Genomic DNA, 15,436 nt, shown 5'->3' with positions numbered 1-15,436 from the left:
CTGGTTTGATACGGGGGAGGAGGAGAAATCCCCTCTCCGGGGAGGGCGAGGGATTCCGCTGTCCTGTGAGGAGGGGTGACGGGAGGGATTCTCTGTGTGCGGGCGGGGGAGGGGCAGACGATGCTGGCTCCCAAGGCACAGCGCTCCGTTCACGGGTGCTGCTGAGGGAACGCCCCATGGGGGGGCTCGGAAAGACCCCTTCGCGGGCCCCTCTGGCGAGCCCTGTGAGACCCCGCCCTCGGGCGGGGGAGGGTGTTGCAGAGTCCCTGGGCGGGCTGTACGCCCATGACGTAAAGGGTTGGTTCCCCTATGCCCGCCCTCCCAGAGCGCTCGAGCCTGCGGCTGCGCAGAACGAGCGGGCAGTCCCTGCAACGTGACCGGGACACCGCGGCATTTCTTACGCTGCGGAGTTTCCGTAGCCGTGTCCCCCGCTGCCTCCACGCCTCGCTCGTGTGTCGCCAAGCGCGTTTCTATGAGCAGCCCGTAAACAACATGGCGGCTGTGCCGGCTCCTTGTCCAACTCTTGGGCTGTAGGCGGCTATGAGGGGCGCGGGCAGCCGCGGCCGCCTGGAGCGCTGAGGGCAGCGGGCAGCGTTCCGAGAGCGGGGAGCGCGACAGGTCTGGCCGGTGGGGCCCACTGAGGGCGGCAGGGCCGCGCTCCCCCCCACCGAGCCGTGCGGGGGTGTGTGTGAGCCCGCGAGTAGCGCCCGCTGCGGCACCGCGGCTTGTGCCCGCAGTGCGCTGGGCGGTCTGGGCAGGGGGCGTTAGGGGAGCTGGTTGGAGGGTCTCGGGGGGCTGCGGAGGTGACTGGTTCTGTTCCCTGGGGTGTTGAGTGGCCTGAGTGGTTTTGGGGAGGCGGTGGGTGTTTGGGGGCGACCCGGTTGGAGCAGGTGACCGAGGGGCTGGTGCCTTGGGGGAGGCTCTGGGCGCGCGTGGGGAGGCCGTGGGTTGTTGGGGGTGATGAGTTTGAGGGGGTGACTGGGGAGTAGGGGCTACTCGGGGGTGTTTGTGGGTTTGGTGGGGGCGGGGAAGTGTCGTAGACCCGGTGCGTGTTGGCTGGGCGAAGTAGCGATGTCACTGCAGACCCCGCAGGCTGCCACAGCCGGCTCAGATCTCCCCGCTGTTACCGAGAAAGGGTCCTTGCTGGGTTACAAAATGGGCGAGGACAGTTTTGTTCCCCCGTCAGTGGAGGAGGAAGAGGAAGACGGGGAGAAAGAAAAGGAGAAAGAGAAATTGCCTCCTATCCTGACTGCATCTAATACTGCTGCTGGGGTATGTGGAGAGCAAGTGCCTTTTCCTGATGCCATAAGGCTCTTGACACAGATGCTTTGTGAATCATTATGAAGGGGATTGTGTGACCTGTCACTTTTCGTTAAAGAGCATAACTCAGATTTAATCCAATTTTTTAAGAAGGGCTTGAAAACCAGGAAGCAAAATGATTAATTTTTAAACGTTTTTTTATTTTACTTTATTTTATTCTTAATAGACATTTTTTTTCTTTTTTATGTTACTTGCTTTCAGGTGTTTTAATTTTTTGTTTTTTAGAAAGTGTACCAATAATCAGTGACGTAGCTGTGAATTTTAAATTTGCATGTGGTTGTTTGTTTTATAGTGATGCTTCCATTTTTTGTTGGACATGAGTGAGGTCTACAGCACTGCAAATTGATTTTTTCAGAGTAATACTTTTACACTTTTTCAGAGTAATATACTTATGGTAAATTTACCATCTTGAAAGTAATGTAATGCTAATTATTTTCAACCCATTGCATTGTCTGTAGTATTTAAAGAATTTATTTAGAAGATTCTTTTATGTTCTTCAGTCTGCTTAAACAAAGATGACAAAATATTTTTGGTGATAGAATTACTGCTGTATGGGTTAAAGCAGACTGCTTTAAACTTATAAATGTGTGAAACAAAAATGGCCATATTGGGTGAGAACAATGGTATCCTGTCGTCTGACAGTGGCCAGTGCCAGATACTTCAGAACAGGGCAATTTATCAATTGATCCTTCCCTTGTCATCCAGTCTCAGGTTTAGGGATACCCAGAGCATGGGGTTGTGTCCCTGACCATCTTGACTGATAGCCATTGATGGACCTATCCTCCATGAAGTTATCTAATAAAATTGAAGATAAAGAAAGATAGATACACTGAAAAAATTCCATTTAATAAACCTTATTATTTTAGTGAAATCTCTGTACTTGTTGGAATTTTAAAGTTTATTTCTGATGAATATATAACATTTCCCACAATTTAACCTTGATTTCCTTGCTATAATTTGCCATTTTTTAACTAGCTCAAGTAACTGGGGACTATTTTCATAGAATAAAGGAGCAAACAATAGTTTCACTAATCCTCTAGTGTCAGAATTCTGAGGTCTTTTAGTTGAGTAGATTTAAATGATGCCTGAATTATTAGAACTCATCATTTTACACAATTTAATTTTTAAACTGAGTGACTGCAATGCTTATGACACTGACAGTATTAAAGACCAGCTAGTGAAGGCAGACTATGTAAACTTTTCTGTACAATTCTGCCAGTGCACCTTGGTCTTTGTGTACAATCAAATTCAAGGCCTCTGGTTCATTAAAAAGATTGTCAATTTTGCAAATCTCTAATCTGCACAAATATGGACTTGGATAAGATTCCTAGATTTATTTGCACTTGTGAACTCAAGTCAGAATTAGTAGGAGATAATCAGAGGCACAAATGGCAGTTCTAACTCCTGTTGAAAGTCAATTGGAGTCAGTCACCCAACTGCCACTTGGCCTGGACGCATGAAAAGAAAGACAGAGAGCAAGGAATGTGGCTTAGGTAAGGCCACAGCTTTATTATTTAAAAAAGAACAGGAGTAACTCATCTGGGAACAAATTGTTAGAGTGCAAGTCATGATTCCTTAAGTTACTTCTGCCTGTTGGAGGGCTGCCATCAGCTCCCCATGCCTCCACAGCTAGTTGTGAGGACCCCCACCACCTTCCCTTCATACAAAGGTTATGGGGCTGAGGAAAGGGAGTTGTCTCTTTGCTCTACCAGATGTTACCTGCCCCAGCCCATTTACCCAGTTTCTTTACATCCAATTCCATTTCATCAAGGAACTGGTCCTCCTATGGAATGACAACCTGTACTGGACACCAGCCTTAAGGAGACATCAGCAATTAGATTGGCTGACTGCCCACACACCCCAAGCTGGGTTCCCAAATAGCTAACAGTTCCTTCTCCAGTGGCCGAGTAGGTGTACCCCATTACCTGAATAATTCAGGTACCAAATATATTTTGGGTGGATAATTACCGATCCTCCCAGATCCTATTCCAGATGCTTCATATGACTACTGGCTTTGTCAAGCTGCACAGGCCAGGTGGCTCGCCACCATACCTACTGAAGCTTTTCAGACAAGTTTACAGTCACGCCCTGGGCAAATGTTGTGAATCTGCCCTATATCTCTTTGGGCTCCAATTAGGAAGTCAATCTACTAATGAAATCCCAAATTGTTTTCACCCAAATGTACTAGAATCATTTTAGGTGTCTGCTTCCTCGCTGCCAAAGAGTATGAGAGAGTTATAAGTTGGTTTTAGAGCATCTCCCTTTTGCCATGCCAATTCAGATTCGCCTCTCCACCAAGACCCACCTGTGAACCTCCAGGGGAACTGTGCTTGTCTGCTTGCACAGATCCAGACAGACTCTCATGACCCATTTCCCAGCTCCCTGTAGAGCACCCCTGCATTCATGCTAATTCAACTGCCTCACCATTGATGCCCAGCAGCATATTCCTGGAGGAACTAGCCATCTGCCTGTGTGCCACACGCACAATCTTATCTCTGAACATCTAGTCACCAACTCCTGTGACCCAGTCACGTGATCCTGAAGGTTTAGTGCACAAACCACTGAATTATCCTCCCAATAGGAACCTCCATACTTTTATATGCATTTGGATGTCACCAAGTATAGTCATAATCTCTTAGGCTTTGTCTTCACTACCCGCCGATCCGGCGGGTAGCAATCGGTTTTTCGGGGATCGACTTACCGCGTCTAGTGAAGCCGCGGTAAAATCGATCCCTGATCGCTCTGCCGTCGACTCCGGAAATCCACCTCGGCAAGAGGCAGCAGCAGAGTCGGCGGCAGCACGGCAGCGGTCGACTTTCCCGCATCCTCACCGCCAGGTAAGCCGACCTAAAATACGCAACTTCAGCTACGGTATTCACGTAGCTGAAGTTGCGTATCTTAGGTCGGACCCCCGCTGCAGTGTAGACCTAGCCTTAGGTTCCTATTCCAGGATGTGCTGTGGATTAGAGCTTGGCAAAGAGTTTATTTTTCAGTTTTGCCAGCAAACCAAAAAATAAACTGAACTATTGTTTTGGTTCTGAAAATGTTCAGAATTTGTCAGCAAATCAGAAAAGTCTATTTTATGTGGGTCACCTTCAGAAAAGCATGTGTCCATCCATTCCTCTTATAACCTTTAGCTTAGGGCTCTTATGTGGAAGGTGGGAGACCTAGGTTTGAATCCCCACTCTGGAGCAGGGACTTGAATTCTGATCTCCCATGTGAATACCCTAACCCAGCGGTGGGCAAACTACAGCCCCGGGGCCACATCCGGCCCCTCAGACGTTTTAATCTGGCCCTCGAGCTCCTGCCGGGGAGCGGGGTAGGGGGGCTTGCTCCACGCAGCTCCCGGAAGCAGCGGCATGTCCCCATTCCAGCTTCTACACATAGGGGCAGCCAGGGGGCTCCGCACGTTGTCACTGCCCTAAGCATCGCCCCCGCAGATCCCATTGGCCACCCTGAACTCATTTCTGGCCCCACCCCAGAGCTTGCATCCCCAGCCGGAGCTCTCACCCCCTCCCACACCTCAACCCCCAATTTCATGAGCATTCATGGCCCACCATACAATTTCCATACCCAGATGTGGCCGTTGGGCCAAAAGTTTGCCCACTCCTGCCCTAACCCCTATGCTATAGGCCAGTGATATTCAGACCTCACTTGTTCAGGAGCCAAATTAGCAATCAGCATTACCCAAAAGAGGCACAGTACTGTGAATCCATAAAAATTTGCCCAGCTCTGCTTTTGATGTAACCAATCCAGTCCTGACAGAATGGGCTCCCACTTTATCAGGGGAACCTCAACAACATGCGCTTTGACATTGCCATAAACTGAAAATCCTTTCCCAAGATAACTCCTCTGTGAAGAAAGAGTGGAACCTTCATTAGTGCTTTGATTGGGCAAATCTCAGCTTCCCCACACTCTTGAAATATTATGTTTCACCTTGCCATCCTTTAATTGATTTTTGACACACTGAAAGTCGTGCGAGATCCATCATTTTGCTTCCCTCCTCATTCCCTTTGCAGATCTCTAAATTCTGAAGACCTATCTAGATCCTTCCTTGCAGAACTCCTTAATAGCCCTGATCGAGAAAGAAGTAAATTCCTCCACATCTTCAATGTACACCTGAATATTGAAGCTTTAAGTTGCACTAAAACAAAATGGTCAATCAAGAACTAAGCAGCTAGAGGTCTAGCTGCACCAGAATGGCTTCCTCACTGGCTGCCAGCACCAACTCTCAAATTCCACCTCCCTCATACTCTGAGCAACTCAAATGGCTAGTTACTAATGTGGACTTCTGCCTGAATCGCCTCTCTAGTCCTTGACTTCATTCTTGCAAGTAGTCTCTGCCACTGGAAGGAGAGAGAGCTCTGTATGGTTATACTCTCATCCTCCCTCAGATCCAATGAGCACTGCTTGCTCTGGTGAAAACCCCAGAACAGATGTCCCCAAGTATATTCTAATCAACTTTCAGGTCCAACTGTCATCCATCCTCCCTTCATGGAAATCCTATTGCACTGACTAGGGGATTTTCAAACACTCAAAACCTCCATCTCTTTCTTTTCCCTAAATAAATAGGATCTGGCCATAACTGAGGAAATAGCCAGCTACTAAGTGCAAAATATCCATTCCCAGGGTACCACCAAAGGTGTGAAATTGAAGATGGCCAGGCTTGTAGTTCATGCAAATTAATCTTGGACATCCCAATCCTCCATAGCCAACTCCTACAATCCTGCAGTTTATTAACAGCAAGTAGAGATATCTTCCTGTCTCTGATGCACACTCCAGACAAGCCAGCCGGAGGCTCACTGTGATTTCTTTGCTGGTATTATTCAGCGGGCTTGTATCCTCTCTTGAATTCACCCTTGCTGCAAATAAGAGTATCCAGGTTACCACCACCTGCAAAGTTGGTCTTAACCCAACTGTAACATCTGTGCTTCAATTACCCAGTGTCAGGTGGGGAAAGGTTTCCTGTTGCCACCCCTGCCCCCAAGCTATGGCATGCTCTCACTTGCGGGTCTTCCCCAACCCCTGTGCTGTGTATGTGTATATGAGTAAACCCTCTCTGGGCTAATCTTATGCTCCTTCCCCAGGGACAGCTTCCTCTCTCTGCCCCACCTCCATGTGGGCTGCAAGTCAGGGTCCCTTGACTGAAGTGTTCCTCAGTATCCATAGTCATGCTCTGTAATAGGTCTTCTATTATAAGCATAGCTACTGCATATTATACTTTTCCTACCCTCTGGTAGATATCCCATATTGTGCAGTACTCCTTAAGAGTCTCAGTTTCTCCTTTCAGCTGAGATTTTAGTCACAGCAACACTGAGCTGTATATATGAGCTCACTCAAGCTGTGCCTCAATTTTCCCAGTTTAGGCTCCCAGTTTCAGCTGGGATCTTTTTTGGCCATAGCAACACTGAGCTGTGCCCCAGTTTCCCCCTTCCAGCTAAAGTTCTAGCCACAGCAACACTCAGCTGTGCCTCAATTTTGGCTGCGATTGTAGCCACAGCAACACTCAGCTGTGTGTGTTTCATTGTTTTGGCTACCTCACCACTGTGCATGCTCTCACGCTGTAATGTGGGAGAGCCCAGCCAGCCCTTCTACCCCCTAGGAGCCATACACTCAGGAGAAGCAGCTGCTGCACTGAATTGCACCCCCACCACATACATGTGCTCTTGCCCCACTGAGGGGGAGGGCCAGAGGCGAGCCAGCTTCCCTTTCCCCCAAGGGGCTACCCACTCATTCAGTGGTGTGGGGAGCCCAGCCAACCTGCCCCTGCTGGGAATCACTCACCCTTCCTCTTCCGGCTCCAGAAGCTGCTACTGCAGGCTGCCTCTGCCTTGCCCCTTCATCCTATCCCTTCTTCCCATATGCATGTGCTCTCCTGGCTGGCAGCCGCACCACACATGCTTTTGCTCTGGGCAGAATGAGGGAAGGAAAAGGCACAGCCAGGTAATCAAGGGAGCGCACACAACCTCCTCTGGCCAAGGGAAAACTGGTGAAAAGCTAGTACACTGTACCATCTATAGTTTAAAATCAAAGTCATGTTATATCAGGTCTGAAGTGTATTATGCTGAGGTTAATTGATATTGTCAGAGTGCAGATATTATAACTTGAATCTAGATCTGAATTACTGGAGGTTTTTAAGAACAGGTTAGACGAACGCCCGTCAGGGATGATCTAGATAATGCTTAGTTCTGCCTCCGTGCAGGGAACTGGACTAGATGACCTATCGAGGTCTCTTCGAGTCCTACATTTCTATGATTCTATTATTCTAATGTAGTTAATTCGAGGAAGATGTCAGGTCAATATGCTGCAGAAGTTTTTTAAAAAGTGAATAATTGTTTGTCCTGTTAAAACAGCATAAAACATTACAGTGAGATAGTGTAAATATGTCTGCGACTTTAATACTTCATTCAGTTTTGATCGCCTTGTTTCTAAAATGGTATAAAAGAGATTTAAATAGATTGATCTACAGCAATAAACCCACTTTAGTAGATGCATGAAGGGCTTTTATAAATAATACATTTACTTAGAACTTTGTATCTTCAATTACTTAAAACAATCTTTACAGTAGTCTTGAGTTAGGTATTTACTCATTTTACATATGGGGACACTGAGGCAGAACAGTTAGATTGTTGTCACATAGTGGGAGTTGGTTTCACACCTAGGATCATTACTCAGGAGTTCCTGACTCCTAATATTATGCTTTCATCCACTTTGTGCCTTTCTTATATGAAGAGTGAATCAGAAGACTTGAGTTCTTCATACTAGTAAGAGAAGGTGTAACAAAAGCGTGTTAAAATAATTAACAATATAAAGAAAGCAGACCATCGAATCCACAACTTTACTCCTGCTTTCCTAAGGATTGTAGGGGTGAAGAGCAGGTGAAGCTATGAAGTCATGAGGAACTTTACCTCTGTGTACGGTCAAGGGAACAATGTTGGGGATCTCACCACTGAATATGACTTTAAGCAGCAGCTCAGAGGTCAATGCAGAGTGGGCATCTATAGTCCAAACATTCCTGCAGAAAGCTCTGTTGAGGAGTAGAGCTCTGGGCCTGCAGCTGTCTCTCGTCAGTCATGTGTGGGATTTTCAAACCCTGGAGATACATGAATTTTTTAATTATGGAAAGAGAGTTGGTGGGACTTTAAAGTTTGCAAAAGGAGTCATGGTACAAGGCCTGGTGTTCTCCATGGCCCTGGATTTCTCTTTATGTAAGCATGAGAGAGATTTTCAAGCTGAATAGACAAAATTGGTAAGGCTGCTAAGGTCACTGGTTATGGAGCAAGTACTTTATAAGCTGCTTTGATGAAGCTGATGAACCTTGGAAAATTGCTTCGCTGCACCCTAGTGCTCACTAAACCCAGATATCTGGTTCCAGGAGCTTGTATAGTGTGTTATCAGATCCAGTGCACCTTACAAGTTCTTTAAACCCAAATTTCTTGTTGGTGCATCAAGATCAGTGTTACAAAACGCAGATCAGGTCTTATAAAACACTTGTAAAAGAAAAAGGAAATTCTCAGACCCAACCTTATTAAGTTACAATGAAAGTTGCAAGTTTGTATAACAGCTTAAGAAAAAAATCCTTATTAGAACTTGTAGTTTTACTTAAAAAAAAAAAAAAAAAAAACCCACCACTGACCTTAACATGCACGGAATTTTTAAGTTGCAGTCTCCTTGCTTTAAAACAAAAAAAAACCCCAAACACTGTAAATGTGAAAATGCAGTTAACTAACTCTAAACAGCATTAACTTTGCTGCTGTATCCCTGTATATATGATCTGTCCAAATGTATGTGATGCTCTTACACTAGCACACCTGACAGCTCGTGAAATGAGCATCATACTCCTCCTGCAATACTCCACTAGATTTTCCTGTACTTGATATATTATGGCAATGTGCTAGACAACCACTGTGTATTTGTACAACTGACCTGACTAGACTGTCTTGTAATTATTCCTTGATGAACCAAACAACTCCTTGGATGTACATCAACCAGTTACTGTACTAGTTATGAAAATGCAGCAGATCCAGCTTCCTGGTCTCAATGGTTGATGAGAAAAAGTATACCTTGCTGTCTGCTACTTTACCATTTTTCTCATGAAAGCTTGGTGATGGAGGTGTCAGGGCTCAAGGAAAGGCTGTCAGCACATAGGTAGTATATCACAGAATCCTGAGCTGTGGCACTTAGAATCATTTGGATGAAAGGCTTACGTATACATGGCTGTAGCCCTTTGCATTGTGACCCTTCCTGGCCATAGGTGAAGTGGAACTATGGAAGGAGGATTCCATCATGACCTATTCTCTTACCTAAGAAAAATGTTGGGCACTTAAGAAACTTGTACATGAGTGCATTGATCTGACCATGCAGTCAGTTCAGACCTTTGCTGTGCACCAGGGCTTCTGCCTTAGGATATCAATAGTTCTGTTTGGCTGTAGGTATCCAGATTCCAGCAAGAGAAAGTTTAAGAACTTGTCTTTCACTAAAGAGAATTTGTTTGAGGAGCAGGTGGTGGCCTCTGCAAAGGAAACAAAGGCCACTCTGCATTTTCTGGGGCTTGTTTCACCTTCATGTTCTTTCTTCAAGGGAGGAAAAGGAAGGGCTCTGCTTCATAAACAGGTATTACATTGATGGCAGGCTTCAAAGGAGCTGAGTGCCTTACTTCTTGCAGGGAGTTCAGCCTTGATGCCAGAAACTTAAGTGTCCTAAGCCCTCTTTCAGCAAATGTTATTATTTCTATTTCCTTAGTTCCAAAAAAAAACCTTGACAGAGATTCAAGAGCGTTGAGTCCACCTGCCTTTACCAATAGTCTGCCAGGACCTCCTGATTGGAGGAGGATAGGGAGATTTTATCTTCAGTGGCCCATGTTCACCTCAGATATGTGAGTCGTGAGCATTGTTTGGATCTGCAGAATCAGGTTTTCAGAAAGTTCTTAAAATCTGCCTCTCCTTCCCTGTGGTGCGGTACAGTTAGATTCAAAAGGATGCCTTTATTTGCTGCTCACAAGCACTGGGCTATCTTCTTCACTTGTCTTAAAAGTCTAATTTATACACGCTTATATGTACATTGGTAACTTCTTCGGTCTGTCATGAATTCCTTGAAGGTAGGCTGATGTCTGTCTAGCCTCTTGTCAGATTCATGCAGGATTTAAGTCAGGAATTCTCAAACTGGAGGTCGGTACCCCTCAGAGAGTCACAAGGCTATTACGTGGGGGGTCGCAAGCTGTCAGCCCTCTACCCTGAATCCTGCTTTGCCTCCAGCATTTATAATGGGTTTTAAAAAATGGGTGGAATAATGTATTTTCAATATTATTATTTTTAGAATTACAGTTTTGGAGTTTTGAAGATTTATATAAAAGGTTATAATTTAATGTAGAAACACAAAACAACTCCATATTTTAGTGGTCAGAGCATTGGCAAGGTTTGTGGGCCAAATTCGTCATTGGATTAGTGTGAGGACCAAATTTATCACTGGCAAAAGAGTGAAATTAAAGAAGAGTAAATTCTTGAAGTGAGAAGACCTTGAATCTGCCTATGCCAAATGTGAATTGAGCCTTGAGAGTTCTAATAATCTCCACTCTGCTGCTGACGTCCTGTGTGATCTTGTGCACGTCACTTAGCTTCTCTGAGACTCACTTTATTTGTTTGTAAAATAGGAATAATATCACCTTTGTAAAATTCTATAGAAGTGTTGTTTCTCAAGGGAACAAAAATAATAATCTCCCCCTTCAAATGAATTGACATAAATAGTTATTTGCCTGTTCCATCATACTGGTTCACGTAGGCTTGATGCTGATTTTTAAAGTTTATTTGCGTACAACATTGATGGCAATGGTTTATGCAGGTTCCTCACTGGCATCAGATGTTCAAGCAGCTTCTCTTGTTGTCTTAGAGAATGCTCAATAGTTAACCTTTTATTTGTAAGCTGAGTGGCAGTCAACATTGAAAGCTCAAGTTATTTACCTTCTGATTGGCCTGTAGATTAACATTACCAGCAGTCAGCCCACAGTTCATGGCCACATGCCTAAGTTCAGGCGCTCAAGGAACCTGCCTGTGGACCTGCTGGGGTAGGGGCGCCCCTCCCTCGGCCCGAACCCAGCCCCGGCCTGGACTTGCCGGGGGAAGGGCGCCTGTCCTGTGGTCCCAGCCCTGGAGCTGCCATGGTGGGGAGAGGCGACTCTTCCCCGAAGCCCAGGTGCTGCTGGGGGGAGTCCTCTCTCCATGCCGTAGCCCCGGAGCACCCTCCTGCACCCCTAATCCCTGACCCCAACCCAGAGCCCGCACCCCCAGCCAGAGCCCTCACACCCCTGCATCCCAACCCTCCGCCCCAGCCCTGAGCCCCCTCCCACACTCCGAACCCCTTGGTCCCACCCCCGCCACATTAATTTTGTTATGTGCACCAATATAAAGGTGATGTGTCACACACCACCTCCATATTGGTGGGCACATAACAAAATTAATTCCACACATGGGTGGTTAAAATTAGACTGAACACTGAAATTGGGGACATTTTTAAATATCAGATTTTTTTTAGATTTCTGCTCTAAAAACAGTTGTAATACATAAAGGTATTTTGATGTAGGAATGTGAGATGCACTGTTGGATATAAACTCAGTTGCATGCAAAAAAGAAATACAAAGGTAATTATTAATTAGGATACAGTGAGTTAGAATAATATATTGAAATCATTTTAGTCATATCTGCTACTCCCAATTTATCTACAGAACTCTTAAGTACTGTAAACTACCGTATGCGTTTTAAAACATGAGGAAAATGGGAAGGAAACTTACAGTGGCTTGTTACTCAATTTGAAACAAATTTGTTTAAAAATATTTAAGTATTACTCATGGATCTGTTCCTCATTCAAGAGGCATGTTGTTTAAGTGTTCCATAGAATAATTTATGAGTAAAATTACTTTTGCAGTAATAGATATTAGTGCTTTATTATTATTACTGCCTTCCTAATTACAGGGATTGGAGAGAGGAACCAAAAGCCAATTTTCTACTTTTAGCAGTTTTATTTCCACTATCAACCAAAAGAAAGAAGCAGCCGGAAGCAGCAGCTCACCTACACAACTTGTTATACCCAACATCAAAAATGGTAAGAGAATAAAATGCCTTGTTATTTAGTTAAGTTATTAAATTACTCTGGGAAATGTTCAATATGCTGCAATAATTATCTGTATTACCATAGTGCCTTCAAACCTTGACTATGTTGAGTCTCCATTGTGGTAGGCTCTGTACGAGCATATATTAAACAGTCCCATGCTCTGAAGAGCTTACATTCTAAAAGACAAGACCTAACAGGTGGGTGAGACAAACAAGTGGGTCGGAGGATGGAGAATGGAGGACAAAGTAATAGTAATAATCAGAAATTTTAGTGTAGAGTCTCTATATGCACAAATTGCAGAGCCAGTCAGTAGCAGTAATCACAGCTTGACACCTGCCTATCTATCGTTAGATGGCAGATTTTTGTAGACATCATGGCAAAGATGGGATTTAAAGAGGTACTTGAAGAAGAATAATGTAGATATTCTGCAGGAGAAAGTGGACTATACCTTGCAGGATTGGGTCCTGTATTACTTAATGATGATGTTATCTGTATCCATGCTGGCTATAGTGTGAGTACTGTGCTAGGTGTATTAAAATAAATGTAACATTACATTTCATAGCTGTTCTTGAGTAGACAAGTACTTCAAATCACAGATCACTGAACTGCAAAAGGCAAGGCAATTACGAACCTATAAATCATGTAGTTCATCTTAAATTAGATATTTTGGGGAGGATTCTCCAGTTTGCTCAGGTTATTTTGCACAATACAAACAGAGCAAAGTAGCCTGAAAGTAGTCAGAAAAGGCTAGTGGAGGATTATCCCAGTGTAGAGTTGGGAGTGGGTGTGTCAGGGACAGCATGTGGGTAAAGTCAAGAGGGGAGGTGTTTTATGAATCAGGTCAGAGCTGTGCCCTCTGCTCCACTGGCATAGGTCAATTCAGGACTTCCTCTCTGCAGCCCTAGCTTAAACCAGGGCCAGGGGTCCTGAAACAAGAAGCTGCAACCAACTCCCCGTTGCCCTCCCTCTCACCCTTATAAATGTAAATAAAACCTTTCAAATGTAAACTGAGTATAAACTGATGCAGTGCCATTAAATCTGAAAAGAGCTCTGAAAAATGTAAAATTATCCATTCAAATCAGTGCACTGTTAACTCTGGAAGCTAAAGATGACAATTTGTCAATATTAAATTCACTGGTAATCATTTTTAACAGAAATGTATAGTTAATGTGCTTATTCCACAATCCCAAACTATTTCCTTTGTCTTGCTGATGCCACAAACCCCAGTTGTTTCCTTTTCAACTATAAAACTCCAGCATCGTGAAAAATTGTACAATGCAATCTTGTGTTGTCAATACCAAAATCTGCAGCACATTGAAAGTTGGAATAGTAAAATAAATTTAATATTGAAATAAGTAACACAATTGATATAGTACCTTTTCTAGAATTCACGTCCATATTTAAATTTTAAAAAATCTCACATTTTCAATTTATCTGTAGTTGCCAGAGAATATCTTGTCCTTCACTTGAGTGCCAGAAGAATTTAGGTCCAGCTTTTTGAAGGGAACATAGATGCCTGGTTATTGTTATTACCCCAGCAATAGTGATTTTGTATGTATGCATGTATGTATTCATTCAGAAAAACTTAATTTGGTTATGACTAGATTATCTCCGTATTATACAATCAATCCTGCAAACACTTGAGTAGTCTCACAGAATTTGCTAGTACTCACATATTTGCAGTATCAGGACCTAATTTAATAATATTCTATTATGATGAGGGGTAGAAAATTTTTCAAAACTTGTTTGATTGTGTCTTTCATAGATTGTACCAGATACTGATATATAACTTTACGCTTTGGGAAATTGCTCATTGAAATAAACCCAAAATTTTAAAAGCGTTTCCTTTGTGTTCCTTTATTTTAATGAGAATTATGGCATTTAAAAAAAAAAACAAGTGAATGAATACGTTAAAACCTTGATAAATTAAAGTTCGTGGAATGCAATATATACCATGAAAAAGATGAGATAAGGCAAATACTGTTGATAACATCAAATTATGTTTAAGTACAATTGGTATAATAGCAGCTACAAAGATTGAATTGGTATTACAATACAATGCAATAAATATCTATAATGAAAAGTCTTTTTTATCAGGTTGTTTTTTCTAGTTTTACTGTATAGTTAAAATATGGATAGGGTTTTTTCACTTTGATTGGAAAGGCTGATTGCTCAATGGTTGTCAAGTCATTTCAGAAATGCCAGTGTTCTAGACCCACTCATTTTTAATGTCTTTGTAATAATCACTCCCTCCCATACCAGTAAGGTTTTTGTGCCTCAGAGTTTTCACATTGCTTGTTACATATTGGTTAAGGTTTTACCTAATGTAACTAAGCAACCAGCTAAATATGGTAACACAATAGTATAAGAAAAGCAAACATTATTGCTGCTTATCAATTCAGCACATAAAGTTCCAAGTATTAGCTGAATGGAACTCAAGTACCAGGTTTTTAATTATGCATATTTTTGTACCTTTACAGAGCATTATGATATGGTGTTCAGTGGAGTAACTGTGCATTTGTTATGCATGGTGGAAGTGTTTAGAACATCAGTTTGAGATTAATTTAATATCTCACTGTCCTCTTTGTTGCTGATTACTACTTCTGCCTTCAGATTGTTTAAAAGTCCAGCTGTGAGAACAGGCAAGAAACACTCTCGAAAATCAATGCTACTGATATTCAGGGGTCTGAGGTCAGGCCTCATCTATTGTCGTCTCATGAGTAGTATCTGAATAAGTCACATCAGTAGTTTGACTCTGTCATTAATGTGGGTGAAAAGAACTGACATTCTTTCTTCAGATGCAGCTTCCTGCTGGGATTAGTGGAATTGGCAGCAGACTGGCAATAATACTTTGGTGTTTGGTTAACTCTCAAACAAGTTTTAGTGAAAACGGATACCTATTGGGTTGCAGATAAAAGTTTTAGATGAGTATAGGTTTAATATGCATTTATTGTATGTGACATCTTTTTGTATAGCATCTTTCATCCAAACAATACCTCAAAATTCTTGTACA

The 15,436-nt window shown here is 43.4% G+C and overlaps 1 protein-coding gene across 1 annotated transcript in view; it reads left to right on the top strand.

Annotated features, from left to right (window-relative positions):
- Positions 1-1,071: 1,071 nt before the first annotated feature.
- HECTD2 (HECT domain E3 ubiquitin protein ligase 2) overlaps positions 1,072-15,436 on the top strand; it is a 70,489-nt gene continuing 56,124 nt past the window's right edge. The window contains exons 1-2 of the mRNA XM_065408008.1: positions 1,072-1,272; positions 12,285-12,414. Coding sequence (XP_065264080.1) covers positions 1,072-1,272; positions 12,285-12,414 — 331 coding nt within the window. The remainder of the gene's footprint in view (positions 1,273-12,284; positions 12,415-15,436) is intronic.

The sequence above is a fragment of the Emys orbicularis genome, chromosome 7 (assembly GCF_028017835.1).
Source record: "Emys orbicularis isolate rEmyOrb1 chromosome 7, rEmyOrb1.hap1, whole genome shotgun sequence".
In the NCBI taxonomy this organism is placed as follows: domain Eukaryota; kingdom Metazoa; phylum Chordata; order Testudines; family Emydidae; genus Emys; species Emys orbicularis.
Note: the sequence above shows the minus strand (reverse complement) of the source record. Positions and strands in the feature narration are given on the sequence as shown.